We start from the raw sequence: 15,549 nt of genomic DNA, 5'->3' as shown, positions 1-15,549 counted from the left end.
AAACCCCCATGTTTGGGGGTTGATATGATGGTTGAATAATTGCTAGATTGGGTTAGAGTTTGGCTTGTGTGTTCTAATTAATTGCTTAATGCCTATTCTAGATTGATCACCTAGTATTTGTTGCTAGATTAATTTCCACCTTGAGAGAGGGTTTATTAATTGGAATTAATTAATTAGATGCTTAATTAGTAACACCATGAGAGTGGGTTAGTAATTAGGTGGCCTATGAGTTGTGTTTAATTGCTAATTGCCTCTAATTGTGTTTAGTGCTACGAGAGTAGGTTAAGCTTAATTAGTTGTGGTTTTGTAACTCTTTGAGGCTCGAGAGAGCGGGAGTTGCGATTTAGAAAAAGCTCGGTTCGCGTTTAGAAGCCATAGTCCGACCCCTTGATAGTAGTTGGTTAATCATAGTATCAACCCTCAAGCTCGTTATCCATAGTTTATCTTAATCATTCAATCACTTGCTTATTGCTTTTTGCTAGTTAAATTATTTAGTAATTGTGTTTGCTTTACTTAATGTTTTAATTGTTCGAATTCGAAATCAACTATTGTTGTGTGCTAAACGAATTGAGACTTAGAATCGATTCATTCTCATCAAATCCATTGTCCTTGTGGGATTCGACCTCGGTCTTACCGAGTATTACTAGTTGCGACACTGTATACTTGCGGTTTTCGCCAACATATGTATGGAAAAAGTTCAAAAACATTCTTAATGCTTAAAATATTTACCAAATTTTATATTTATAACTTTTTTTAACCATTATCACCCCCCCTCCCTTCATTAAACATCAATAATTAAATAATATTTAAAAATAAGATGTTTTATTAAATAATCGAAACTTAATTAAACACGCCAAAACCTAATTAAACAAATCCAAATCCAATTAAACAACTCGATCGCCGGAAAATTCATCCAAAAATTAAATAAATAATAATTTATTTTTTACGAATACAAATTTGTTTTAATTGGAGACATGACCATCAATCCATCGCCGAAAAATGTCTTAAATTAAAAAAAAAACTATCATTTTTAAAATTTTGGAGACCCACCTACCGGTGGTGATTCTGCTCTTTTTGGAGGGTCTGCTCTAAAAAAGAACAGAACCACCACCGGGGTCTATTCTTTTTTAGAGCAGAACCACCATCGGTGGGTCTGCTTTCTTTTAGAGCAGACCCACCAACGGTGGGTCTGACAGACCGTTGAATTTTAGAAATTAAAAAAAATATAAAATATAGTTTCTCTATTTTGATTAATATTTTTTATTTTCTATTTGATTTTTGATTTTTGATTTTTGATCGAATATTTTTTGCCAAAAGTTACAGAGATGGTATTCGGCAGATGGGTGAATTAGATTTAATTAGGTTTAAATTGAATTTTGATTGGTTTTATTGAATTTCTAAGCGTTTAATTATATTTTGAAGTGTTTAATTGAGTTTCGATTGTTTTAATAAATATTTTAATTTTAAATATTATTTAATTATATATATTTAAATGAAAAAAAAAAGGTGAAAATAGTTAAAAAAAACATAAATATAAAATTGGTAAATATTTTAAACATTAAGGATGTTTAGAAAATTTTCCCTAAGAGCCACATCATCAGTTAGACGGAAGAAACTGACAGTGGTGCGATCTGAGCCAGTTTGGACAACGTCAGGGGGTAAAGTAAGCAACTTTCAACTTTAGGGTCTTGTTAACTCTTTCGCGTTTATTTTAAGGGCTAAAGTGATCCTTTTGTCTAAAAAAATGAACACAAATGAAAACCTTTTCTGTACATTCCAGTCCCAAATTTAAAAAATTCATTTAGTTTCTTACAAATTCTCGAAGTTCATCCATTACCCAATTTCCATCACCCCCTTCACAAAACAATTCAGACAAACCCATTTTCAATGGCCGGATCCGGATCCGTTTCCACCACCACCGTCAACGGCGACACCGAACCCGGAAAAATAGCACTGATCACTGGCATAACCGGTCAAGACGGTTCATACCTGACTGAATTCCTCCTCAACAAAGGCTACGAGGTTCACGGCTTGATCCGCCGATCTTCAAACTTCAACACTCAGAGAATAAACCACATCTACATCGACCCGCACAATACTCACAAGGCCCGAATGAAGCTCCACTACGCCGATCTCACCGACGCCTCGTCACTCCGGCGATGGCTCGACATCATTGCCCCCGACGAAGTCTACAATCTCGCCGCTCAATCACACGTGGCAGTGTCCTTCGAGATTCCCGATTACACCGCCGACGTCGTCGCCACCGGCGCTCTGCGTTTACTCGAAGCTGTCAGATCTCATATCGACGCCACCGGGCGGAAGCAAGTTCGGTATTACCAGGCGGGATCGTCGGAGATGTTTGGATCTACTCCGCCTCCGCAGGCGGAGGACACTCCGTTCCATCCCAGATCCCCGTACGCCGCTTCGAAATGCGCGGCCCATTGGTACACTGTGAACTACAGGGAAGCGTACGGGGTGTACGCCTGTAACGGAATACTGTTTAACCACGAGTCGCCGCGGAGAGGAGAGAATTTCGTGACGAGGAAGATCACCAGAGCGGTCGGCCGGATTAAAATCGGGCTTCAGAGTAAGCTGTTTTTAGGTAATTTGAGCGCGTCGCGGGATTGGGGTTTTGCGGGGGATTACGTAGAGGCAATGTGGATGATGTTACAGCAGGATAAAGCGGATGATTACGTGGTGGCGACTGAGGAATCGCATAGTGTGGAGGAGTTTCTCGAGGTGGCGTTCGGGTATGTGGGATTGAAATGGAGAGATCATGTGGTGATTGATAAGCGGTATTTTAGACCGGCTGAGGTCGATAATTTGAGAGGCGATTCGAGTAAGGCTCGGAAAGTTCTCGGTTGGAAACCTAAAGTCGGGTTTGAGCAGCTCGTAAAGATGATGGTTGATGAGGATGTTGAGTTGGCTAAGAGGGAGAAAGTTCTTGTTGATGCCGGGTTCATGGATGCTCAACAACAACCTTGATTCAAATTCATTGATTATGATATACCCCAACATGTTTTTATAATTTATCTATCTTATTGAAATTTTGAATGTATTTCCTTTATGTTTTATTTGGAACAAAATTCAGTGAAATTTTTCCTTGTATTTTCAATTCCTTAAGCTGTTGTAAAATCTCGGGCTGGCTTGGCGTATCATTATATCCTTGATAATAATGTACTCGTCATAGGTATACGATAGATGGTTGTTCTAGGGAAACTCTCGACAAAGGAACAATTCGAGGAGATGTATTTTCAGGTCAAGTTCAATTTCATATCACATACATCTATGTTTTCTGTAATTTTTTTGAATCTGTTGTCGTCTATTGTGCTCGGTGAATACTTGTTTATATGTATTTGTAGCTATTAGATACTTGTCTGTCTGGTGTGGGAGTTCTTACATACAATGAACATCTTGAATTTATACTAATATTTTCTGCATAAAATGTATACAGCTTAAAAGATTCTGCCTTGGAAAAGATTTTAGCTCGAAATGACTTATATGGTAATGTTACAATCTGGTTTGTTCTAATGTAGAGTCTGATTACAAGCCAGATCTCACTTCCTACAATTATATGAGGGCTTATCTAGCTTTGGTTTAATCATCTTGCAGTAAAATCAAGAAAAAGCTGTATGCACCACCAAACTGATACGAAATTATCTTTCAGGATACGAAACTATCTTTCAGGTCCGTTTCCTTTTAAAAAAACTGTTAATTTTATTTGAGAGCCTTCAGGACTTGGATACAATTGAAATTGACGGAATGAAAGCAAAAATCATAATCTATCCCTGTTACAGTGTATGCTAATCTTGATCGATTTGATGCCTGGTGTATTTATGTTAATATATATTTTTTCATTCTTGCCGGTTGAAAATATGGGACGTGTAAATTATGGGCAACACAAGTTTGTGATTTCCTGATGGCATGGTTATTACCGTTGTCCTGGCATTGTTTTCAGCTTGTCGCTTTTTCAGGGAATTTTGTCATCTGTTTATCTAGATAGAAGAATTTTAAATGGATGGAAAATGAATAGTATACATATTTAGAAGCATAGTAAGCTCTCAAAATTTTGTAAAACTTGAGTTATCATTTGCCATATTCTGCATCAATTCCAGGTTGATTTGTTTTATTTTGAATTATTGAACTTTAATTTCAATTAGCTCCAATGCCAAATTATACATATTTAGAAGCTTTTAGGTGAAAATAATTGTCATGTAGCAAATTTTTATTTCAACGAGAATTTTTTGGTCAAATTATGTATATATATATGTAGTAAATTTTAGGTAAAAATAAACAAAAATTATCTTGTAGCAAAAATCAGCAAAAACAATTGTCATGTAAGCATTTTTAGCTTAAAAACCACCCGTTAAAATGAAATTAAAATACATTAACTTAAATGAGATAAACTAAAGTTTAGTGATTTAAATGGAATAATATGATAATTAAGTAACTTTGAAAATCAATTATCTCATTCTTTTTCGGTTTCAAAAGTTTTTATTTCCATTCCAGGATAATATTTAAAAAAATGTAGGCAAAATGCATATTTGTATTTAAATCATTATATATCTATTTGTTAATTTTATCAAATAGTTTTGGAGTGAGATTATGATGCTTCATTCAGTAATGTTCGATAGTCATATCCTTTTTGCCACTGTAAATCACGTTATTTTTGCATGTAAGTTACCGCTTACAATTGCATCTAACTTGAGTATATATTTGATTGTTTAAAGTTGCATGATCTATATACAATACAATTTTCAATGGCGGTATTCTTATTTATTACTTTTTGAATTGGAATTCTTTAAGATATTTGAGAAAACTAAATTAACTATAAACAAAAACATTATATTTTAAATTCACAATTTTTAAAATTGAAAAAATTATTAGCTTATGAAACTAAAAAAAGAGAGTGGGTTCATTTTGGCAATGATATATCTGCAAATTATGGAAAGAGTTTTTTTTCTTTCATCTCTGTTATGAATAGAAGAAAAACACTGACTGACTTTAATTATTGTCAGTAATGAAGGAAGATTTTCATTTAAACCTGAAGTTAGTGTCTTATCACCGTTGACCTTCCGACAACCCGGACTTAGTCTTAAATTCATGACAAGTTATATCTCATTTTAAAAAAAAAAAATCCGACCTCATTCCAAGTTACAGCCTTACCTACCCTAGATTTGCCACTGATTATGTTATTGGTTCTTCTATTGCTATGTCTGTGCAATTGGAATGATAAAATTAAACCTTAGTTTTAGTTTGTGGATGAATTAGTTAATTATATAAGAAACAAATTGAATTAAAAAAAAAGTTGGAAATTTGAAGCACAAACGTTGTCTATATGCTGTTCTTTAAAAAAAAAACATTGTGAATGGTAACTAGTTTTGGAACTATGGTTTAATTTGTCCATTCCCTGTATATTTAATCTAGTGGTAGGGACATTACATTTAAATATGAAACAAAATCGATCTCCATCTCGGTCAGATAGTTTCTTCATTTACATATTTTCAAGTGAATTCATTATCAGGGAATTTCCTTCACCTTCCATTTGAAGTACTAATTCCTCCAGCATCTCATAAATATGGTTCAAACCGGTTTGCATACTATTTCCTGCAGAGAACATAAAAACATTCTTATTCACATTAATCCAACTCTGACCAGGATTCTTCTTTAATCCCTTTGTCTTTGCTGAACTTCTAACTCTTGCAAAATCCTCCCATCTACCGCTTGCGGCGTATATATTTGAAAGCAGCATGTAATTTCCCGTTGTTTCGTGCTCGGTAACACTAAACAAATACGAAGCAGTTTCTTCTGCAACTTCTGTATTACTATGCATTCTACTAGAATTCAAAAGAGCACCCCAAACACAAGCATTTGGTTTTAATGGCATGTTTTTTACTATTTCACTCGCTTCTCTCAATAGCCCTGCTCGGCCTAGGAGGTCGACCATACACGCGTAATGCTCTATCTGGGGTTCGATGGTATACTCGTTAAGCATTTGATCGAAAAGCCTACGACCCTCTTGAACAAGTCCGCCGTGACTGCACGCGGAAAGAATAGAAACAAAGGTGACCCCATCTGGCTTGAAACCTAATTTAGTCATTTGATCAAAAATTTCCAAAGCATTCACACCAAAACCGTGCATTCCATATCCCGTGATCATAGTGTTCCATGAGATTAAATCTTTCTTCTCAATCCTCTCAAATATTACATGACCTTCTTTGATGCATCCACACTTCGTGTACATATTTACCAAGCCGTTTCCCACAAGAATGTTTTTGTCAATTACAGCTCTAATCGCATGGCCATGGAGTTCCCTACCGTGAATCAATGCAGCTAACTCTGCACAAACTGATAAAACAGTAGAAATTGTAACAGCATTTGCCAATATTTTTGCATCCTGCATTCGTCGAAAAAGTTCCAATGACTCCTCCCCTCGTCCCCCAGAAGCAAATCCATCGATTACAGCGCTCCAACTTACTACATTAGGCCTCAACCTCAGACAATCTCCTGATCTCTCCAACTGTGAAAATATCTCAAGAGCCTCATCACATAAACCAGCCTCAGCATGTGATGTTATCAACGAATTCCAACTTGCTAAACTCTTATTTTTCATTTCCAGAAACAAATTCCGCGCACCGTTTACATCCCCATGTTTCCCATACACACATATCAATGCAGACTTTACAAATGAGTATTCTTCATATCCACCCTTTACGACAACTCCATGAATCCCCTTTGCCCAATTAAATAAACCCAAATCACGACAAACTGATAAAACCACAGCAAGAGTTTCACCGCTCACCTCAACTCCTCTCACCCTCATTAAGTCAAACAATCTCGTTACTTCCTCATACCAACCACATCGCGCATAACTCGAAATCAACGATGTCCAACTCACATGAGTTGGCTCAAATCCTTCAGATTCCATCCTTCCAAAAATATTAAACGCACCACTGCAATCGTAGTTAAACGCATAACCCGAAATCATAATATTCCACGAAATATAGCTTCTAACAGACATTCTATCGAACACATTGCGTGCATCTCGTATTTTTCCAACTTTACTGTACATACCAATCAATTCATTCCCAACATGGATACTATTTTGAAACCCCATTTCGAAGACATGCCCATGAACTGTTCTACACAGATTAAAACTACCCACATGAGCACACGCCTTAATAACCAAAGGAAAAGTAAACCCATCTCCTAAAACTCCAATCTCTCTCATTCTAACATACAATTTAATAACATTTTCATAGCGTTCGTTCGAAACATTAGCTCTCAAAATCGAATTGCACAAGAGATAATTGGTTCTGCACTCGGAAGGGGTCGTGTTGAATACCTTATGAGCATCGAATAGATGCCCAAAACGAGCGTAGACAGAGATTATACGGGCAGCCAAGAAAGCAGAGGAATGGCTACCGGTGGTAATTACATGGGTGTGGATTTGTTTGCAGTGTTGAATGGTATTGCATTGCTGAAGAAGGTGATCGAAGACATCAGGAAATTCATTACGGTTAGACAGATTATGATACTGTCTGAAATGGGTCTGATTGAGAATTGAAGAGATGTTAGTGAATCGTAAGGGGAACGGTCGGAGAAGGTTTCGAGAAGATGCAGCATGAAGCATGAATGAAGCTAAAATTTACAACTGAACAGAGAAGGGAAGGGGACTGGTTATATAGATGTCCGTTATTTTCTGTTGTTTTTTAAATATGATTTTGGCGCCAAATATTAGTGGGATATAAAGGTTAATCCAGTTTGATTAAAAAGAGTCAGTTACGAGTAAAGTTTGATTAACCTAATTGTGTTTTTTAAACTGTGTGAAAAGGAGAAAGTGAACTATTATTTTCGGACGGAGGGAGTATATTATATATTATAAAAAAAAATGATATTTTGATCTGTAAAAGAATTCAGTTACAATTAGTATAAATCAATCCAAATTAATCGAGCCAAACCGACTAATTCAGCTTGAAAATAGAAGAATTATACTATAATTAAAAAAATAATTAGTTTTCTAGTTTGTCAAAAAATTAAAGTTAAACTAAATGATTGTTTTTGTCAAATTTTAAAATTTGTGTTATAATTCCAAAACACCCTAATATTCATAATTTGCAATTAACCCATTCTAAAACAGTGTTTTGACTGATTACCAGCTTGACAATGATTCAAACATTACATTTCCAATTTTACATTACCTATAATAATGTTCTAAATTCTTAATGTTTAGTGTAATTTTTTTATAAATAAGAGGAAATTTTTTAAAATGTAGGTCAAAATTCTTAATTTTTTAAATTATTTGAAGCAGAAGTCCAAAATTTTACCTCAGCTTATGAAATTCACAAACAAGAGATCTTATGCAAAGCAAAAGCATAAAAGAAGCTCCATAACCTTCCAAAATATTTGATGGTCTTGGAGTGTTGCTTGAAAGTGAATGATACAATAAATAAGGGACTTGCTTGCAGGCAAGGATTTCTTGAGAAGGGCTTCCATCTCAAGCTATTAAGATTCAAAATCTTGGTTTGTAAATTTGTAATTGTGGAGATGTACAGCTTACAAGAAACAATTAATCCTCAGGTTGTATGGTATAGATCGCGCCTCCGTAGCAGCAGCTTCGGAATCTAATCTAATCTAATCGATCTAATAGTCCATGGAGTCCATGTCTGGCATACGGCTAGGAGGTTTTTTCTCATTTGGATTATCCACAACCACGGCTTCTGTCGTTGTCAGTAGTAAAGAAACACTGAAATAAAACAAAATACAATATTAATTTTTAGGGATAATTAGAATCATCCCCAATATTAGGTCAAATTACTATATTCTCCTGCATTTAATGTGAAATTAAAATGTCAGGAAAAACAGAAATTTTTAAAATGTAGGAGAAAAACGGTAAATTTGAGCTAACTGCAAGTGTGAAAGTAATCATTTCTCAATTCTAATACTGTGATATTTTAAAAAAGCAAACACGTTAGTTTAATGCTGATATTACCTAGCAGCATCTACGAGGGCTGTCCTGATAACTTTGAGGGGATCTATGATTCCTTCTTTGATCATGTTAACGTATTCGCCTGTTTCAATAACAGCTTATTATCATACAGATCAGGATACAAAAGAAACTTATTGCCCTTACATCGCAAATATAAAACTAAAGCGGTTCTATGTTTGCACGGAAACTAGTGGAGTATTATATTTCGGCGTTTCATTTTCATTTCCATTTTCATGGAAATACTTCTGAAAGTCCGAAATTGTACATTTCTGACGTATATGCTTGTAAAAAATATCATTTCTCTGTTTTTTGTTCCAGTGTTTCTCATTTCAATGTTTTTATTTCCGCGCGACATAGGTTTTAATCAAAGTTGAACCCAATGCCTGATTTTGCCATGTCTATAAGCTAACCTTTAGCGGCATCATAACCCAAATGTTGATCATCGCGTTCCAACAATTTGCCAAGTACAACAGGAGCATTAAATCCGGCATTTGAGACTATTGTATATGCAGGTGCCTGTAGCATCCAATTTCAGTAGTCAGGTAATGACGACAGCAAGTAAAACGATGAAAGTTATTGCAGACAGACAAAATCGAAACCTTGAGAGCGTTCTGAATTATTTGGATGCCTCTTTTCTGATCTTCATTTTGAACTTGAATGTTGTCCAAAGCTTTTGTGGCATACAAAAGAGCAACACCGCCACCTAATGCAGAAAACTATGCTCAGAATTTGAAGGGCATCAAGAGGATCAGAGCTTCAAAAGCTGCAACAAACTTACCAGGGACGATACCCTCTTCAACAGCTGCTCTGGTAGCATTCAAAGCATCTGTCACCCTATCTTTTCTTTCCCCGACTTCAGCCTCGCTAACTCCTCCAACCTGTAGAAAAGTGATGCTCGTCAGTCATAGCGTGGTCACAGTATACATGTCAATAACGAACGCTTTTTAAAACTGGGAAACACACCTTGAAGACAGCAACCCCACCGGACAGCTTTGACAGTCGTTCCTGTGCTTTTTCCTTGTCAAACGTGGCAGTACTCATTTCCATGGCTGCCCTTAACTGTACAAGAGCACAGACATTGTTAGTAGTTTCCATAGAAAGAGAATCTTCTTTATTTACTCATAAATCGAGTCTGCATTTGACAATCACATCCAAGTAGCTGAACCTTCCGAGGAAGCATTGCCTACAGCTACGAAATATGTTATGTTTTCTGATCAAGAAAAACAAAAACCGCGGTCACAGTCCCATTTTGCTCTTCACCAAGCGTTCAAAGGATTCCATCTTTTACAAGAAAAGAGATCATTTGAAAAATTTCAGTTACAAATTCACAAAATAATATGTCAAGGGCCTTATTCCTACAAATATCACTAGATATAACACCGACAGAGATTAAAGTTCCCCTAATGTAGGCGCATAGTGAATAAGAAAAAGAATTTACTGGAAACCACATGCATAGCTTAACAAAGCATAAGGCTATCTATTGAACAGGATGATTAATGATGGAGCAATTTTAACATCACAAGATGCATAAAAAATTCTAGTGAGGGTGTAAGATGGTGTACAAAAATGACTCAACGATACCCCTGTGCAACTTAAAGTCCATGAGTTATATTCATGAACCTATAAAACCATCGAACTATAGGGACAGGACATTATAAATGATGCACAACAACAACTAATCATTGACGGACCACTTTAAAATAACGTCATGGAAAGTTAGACACAAGACAGAAGCTAGAGATTTAGTTGAGGCAATAATACAAAACCCAAGTGAATAGACTTAAATCGATGCAAATCAAGCAGGATCTCGAGCAAAGAAATGCAGGTATATAATCACTAATGTTAAATCAAAAAATTAAATTTATACTTTAATGAGGGTAGTTGAAACATGACATAACCTATAAATGGTCATCATACCTGCTCACATCTTTCTTCCATCAGCTTTTTATCACCACCACCGTGAAGAACTATTGTGTCATCAAGAGAGATGGTAACCTACAACAGATTAACTCGGTTAGCTTTTACAATATCTCATGCAAAAACATCACCAATATTTGTACAGACCTTCTTAGCAGTACCAAGCATTTCCAGTTGAATTTTGTCAAGGGTCAAACCACGATCTTCGCTGATAACCTGTACAATACGGTGTTATTCTTGTCACTATGATAATATGTTAAAACTTCAAGGTCAGAAGAAAAAGAATTACAACCTCTCCACCAGTCAGAACGGCAAGATCATCTAAATTTGCTCTTCTGTTTTCCCCAAAACCAGGAGCTTTAATGGCACAGACCTAAACACAATAAAATATATTTGTAAATAGTGTGTGCCAAAGAAAAAACTGAAATCCATAGTCTTCGCTATTAAAACAGGTTGCATACAAAAAAATTCATATGCATGTGCAAATGTTTATTTTATACAAGTACTAAAAATTCTAACTTAATTTGGATAATATGAAACGAACTCAGATATCATTTATAGGGTTACTTTTCTACTTTAAAAAAGATGTGTGTACTAAAACATTTCTAAGAGCTAGAGTTTAACAGGTATATTAGTTTAATAGCACAAACAAGGGTGTATAATTGTTGGCTTAGCATGGCAACATTTATTAGTCATGTCATGTGCATCTGAAGAATTTAAGCACCTACTCTCCAATAATAATACCTCTTCGAATGTTCTGAGTTTGCATGGCTAAAGGAAAACATGCTGAGCATAACAGGTGGAAGTTGTTGAGAAACCATCCCACAGCCATCCTTGACATTAAATTATTTAATGGGAAAGGCCATAAGAGTAATACAACCAAGCAGCTAGCATTGCGATTCTAGTATCACGAGTTCACGACTATAATGCCATACACATGCAAGTATGCATGTCCGTTTACATTATACCCATAGCAATGTATCCTTTGATACTTATAAAAATTTATGAAACATTCTATCAAATATAGTATGCCTGATAAAGTAATTCCAAAGCAAGTTAATGAATCACCTTGACTCCAGCATGATGCTTGTTGAGAATAAGCATAGCTAAAGATTCACTTTCCAAATCCTCAGCTACAACAAGAAGTGGTCTGTTATTCTGTTTAAAGTTGAATAGTGAGAGAAGTAAAGGCTTAGAAATTCTTCTACAAGTTCACATATAAGCATTCAATTCTTGGAAAAAAAAAAGGAAATCTAGGAACAAGAACTTACTGTTATAGCAAGCTCCAATATTTTCACTAGTGATTTCAAATCTGAAATTTTCTTCTCATGAATGAGGATAAAGGGATTTTCAAGCTCCTGTAATTAGGAAAGTCATTATATTTTCTATGGGATAATAAACAGAGGTAAATAACTTACAATGGAAATGCACAACTTACTAGCAAACTAACTAAGAAGAGATAAAAGAAAAGGTGCAGGACAATCTACTGCATTTAAACCAGTGGGCCGTGGCTACATTATGCAATACACATAGTAGCTCCAAAAGCCAACTAAATTGCACAGATCCCTCAGATCAACTGCTGCAATACCAGAACAATAACCATCCTTTATCCCGTTCTACCTAAATCATTCTTTTACAACTTATGTCGGTATTGGCAGAAGCAAGGACAACTACTCTAATGAAATCGAACAAAAAATGAAAGGAATAAAATCCTTCCTTGGATACTTCAGCAAACACTTCATGATGAGTTTTTATTTTAGTTCAATATACCGAAATATTTGCTGTCTGAACTATAAGTTGAATCAGAAACCAAATAGATTTGAGCTTACACATTTTTGGGTCTTCTGATCAGTAACAAAATATGGAGAAATATAACCTCTGGCAAGCTTCATTCCTTCTACTACTTCCAATTCATTTTCCAAGGTATTCCCATCCTGCAAAATTCAATATGACATGTAACCGTACAAAAGTTCAATAGCGTGATTATGAGGAGAAGAAAAGGAAATTTCCTTACAGCAACAGTTATGACTCCTTCCTTCCCAACTTTTTCCATTGCTCTCGCTATCAATTCTCCAATCTCGCGTTCACCATTTGCAGAGATAGTGGCAACCTATACACAAAGTATTAGTGTGCACTGATAAATTATGAGGGCTAAACTTTGGCACAAGTATGCAAGAGAGTTAAGAGACATGTAGATCCAGAGAGTACGGCTAATACTATGCATACTAACGAGTTCCAGAAACATATATGAGCATCTCTCTTAGCAAAAAATAATCATGAAACTGAATTTGAAATGGGAATTATTTTAAAATGGGAAACTTTAAGTATGACGTTATACTTAAACATGTGAACATAACCAAAGTAAGGAAATGCCAACAGTTGAGAAGAACAAAAAAATTAGTTTCCCATGAAACATATATCCCACAGTGATACAAAGAGAACTATTGAATCAAATTTCACTTAATCCATAACATAAGCTAAGTTAGTTAGTGTAAGAAGCTGCCCTACCTGTGTAATTTCTTCAGGTGTGCTTATCATCACAGCTCTCTTTTTTAAGTCAGAAAGAACAGCACTGACAGCCATATTAATACCGGTACGCAAATCCATCACATTGACACCAGCAGCAATAGACTTGCATCCTTCTATGAGTATTGCCTGTGTCAGGACAGTTGCACATGTTGTACCTGCAGGTATGTAACATATATCCCACAGTGAGAAATACCAGATGATCTGAAAGATGACCTTTAGCATTACTTTCCCACATCAAATCTAGCCACACCTTAAGCATTGAACTCAACTATTTTAACATCAGAAATGCAGTCATCTTTTTCTACCCATGCGCAGAGTATAGACATTACGGATGATGTTATCGACAGTTTAGTAAGATAACCATACCACAAAGACTTTTCGAGTCTCAAAATGTGTCTTATTTTCAACTATATAGCAGTTTGCTATATTTTCCTAATATCGAATAAAGAGAGACATAGCAAATTACCATCTCCTGCTGCAGTATTTGTAGCATTCGCAACCTGCTTTACAAGTTCAGCACCAACATTCTTAGCCTTTTCATTGAACTTAATGCTTTTAGCAACAGTGACACCATCCTTTGTCACCTTAGGTCCCCCGTAACTTTTTTCGATAATGACATTTCGACCCTAAATCCCTCAATAAACAAAATAGAGCTCATTACATTTACATCTAGCTATACCATCATTATCAGTTGACAAACAATAAAACGCAAAGTTAAGTCAAAACGACAATAATAAAATATTAATACCTTAGGTCCCATAGTGACCTTAACAGCTTCTGCAACTTCATTGACACCCTGCAACATTGCTGCTCGAGCTCCGATACCGAAACTGATATCTTTTGCCACATAATTTCTACAGTGTACAAGATTACTACCGCAAACCTAATCAAGAAAATTAATAAAAATGAAATCAGATTAAAGAAAATGAATATAAATACAGTACAATTATTCAAGAATCTGATCGTTACCAGGTTTTTCGAAGAGGAGATTTGATGCCGAATCGATGAAGCTAATTTTCTTGAAGCTATTCTATACATAATGCTCAATTAAAATCAAATTTGGAAGCAAGAAAGTTTTTGTTTCTTCTGTTCTTGAATGCAGAAGCCAGAGGAAGAACCGAAGAAGGGCTTTTCGTAGGGTTTTAGAATTTTGAATATTATTACCGTGGGGGCTTTTTTTGCAGTTTTTAAAGGCCCAGTAATATTTTAAGGCCCACTTATATGGGCCGATATTCTATTGTCTCGGGCCCACGCATCTAGGCAAGCATATTACTTTATCGTTTCAATTGTACCCTATTTTTTTAATTTCTCTCTATTTTTATACTTAAATGATGAAATTATTCAATCCACTAAATTTAAAGATAAAATCATTTACATTCAAAAAAGTACAAATAAATTCTTAACTTTTAAAAATTAACTAAAACCATAATCGAATTAAAACTAATTTAAACTTTTAATTAATCTAACTAAATCTAAATAAATTTAAACATATATAATTAATATATGTTAGACACGGAGAACGTTTTTGATTTTTTTCAAACGAAAAAGATGTTAATTTAATATTTCAATATATAATTAAAATATAAAAATAAAAAATATGGTAAAATTGACTAGTTTTTAATATTAGAATATAATCGAAAACGTGCTAAAAATCGGGCTTTCATTAAAATATTAGGCCAATTATTTAACTCAATGAATGCTTAAATGTGAAAGATTTCCTTTATAATTGCCAACAATATTCTATTTATGTTAATCAATTTTAGGTGAGAAATCGAGTTGTTTACGGGTTGTCTTGACTTTCAATTTGTCAATTATTGATTATAAATTAATAAAGCTATTATGAGAGAAAGACCACTTTGGGTGGAGCTAGGTTACTGGTTAGTGGTTACAGACTTGCAACTTGTCTTTTTAGTAAATTATTTATAATATTACTCTTTAAAATCATTTAATGTATCAATAGTAACATTTGATCAGATTTCATCAGACAACTATTACTTATCAGCTACCAATTAACAGCTCTCAGCTATCAGCTAACAGTTTTCAACAACAACTAACATCTATCAGTTATAAAAAAATAATTGAACCAAATAAAGTCATAATAAAATAATTTATTC

At 34.9% G+C, this 15,549-nt stretch overlaps 3 protein-coding genes across 3 annotated transcripts; 1 reads left to right on the top strand and 2 right to left on the bottom strand.

Annotated features, from left to right (window-relative positions):
* Positions 1-1,761: 1,761 nt before the first annotated feature.
* On the top strand, positions 1,762-3,096 carry LOC126682836 (GDP-mannose 4,6 dehydratase 1-like). The gene has a single exon (XM_050378596.2). The coding sequence runs from the start codon at positions 1,888-1,890 to the stop codon at positions 2,983-2,985; it is 1,098 nt and encodes a 365-aa protein (XP_050234553.1). The 5' UTR covers positions 1,762-1,887; the 3' UTR covers positions 2,986-3,096.
* Positions 3,097-5,316: 2,220 nt separating this feature from the next.
* LOC126680249 (putative pentatricopeptide repeat-containing protein At1g17630) lies at positions 5,317-7,717 on the bottom strand. The gene has a single exon (XM_050375332.2). It carries the CDS (start codon positions 7,631-7,633, stop codon positions 5,495-5,497), a length of 2,139 nt encoding a protein of 712 aa, XP_050231289.1. The 5' UTR covers positions 7,634-7,717; the 3' UTR covers positions 5,317-5,494.
* A 641-nt stretch (positions 7,718-8,358) lies between these two features.
* Positions 8,359-14,586, bottom strand: LOC126682962 (chaperonin CPN60-like 2, mitochondrial). Its single transcript, XM_050378756.2, has 17 exons — positions 14,405-14,586; positions 14,184-14,318; positions 13,902-14,061; positions 13,415-13,590; positions 12,921-13,016; positions 12,736-12,840; positions 12,178-12,264; positions 11,975-12,064; positions 11,199-11,279; positions 11,054-11,122; positions 10,907-10,984; positions 9,953-10,048; positions 9,768-9,867; positions 9,589-9,692; positions 9,400-9,505; positions 8,993-9,071; positions 8,359-8,746 (listed from the first exon to the last, which is right to left on the bottom strand). Exons 1-17 carry the CDS (start codon positions 14,471-14,473, stop codon positions 8,644-8,646), a joined length of 1,734 nt encoding a protein of 577 aa, XP_050234713.1. The 5' UTR covers positions 14,474-14,586; the 3' UTR covers positions 8,359-8,643.
* Positions 14,587-15,549: the final 963 nt, after the last annotated feature.

Source organism: Mercurialis annua, linkage group LG5 (assembly GCF_937616625.2).
Source record: "Mercurialis annua linkage group LG5, ddMerAnnu1.2, whole genome shotgun sequence".
Lineage (NCBI taxonomy): Eukaryota > Viridiplantae > Streptophyta > Magnoliopsida > Malpighiales > Euphorbiaceae > Mercurialis > Mercurialis annua.
This window is presented reverse-complemented; position numbering and strand designations above follow the sequence as displayed.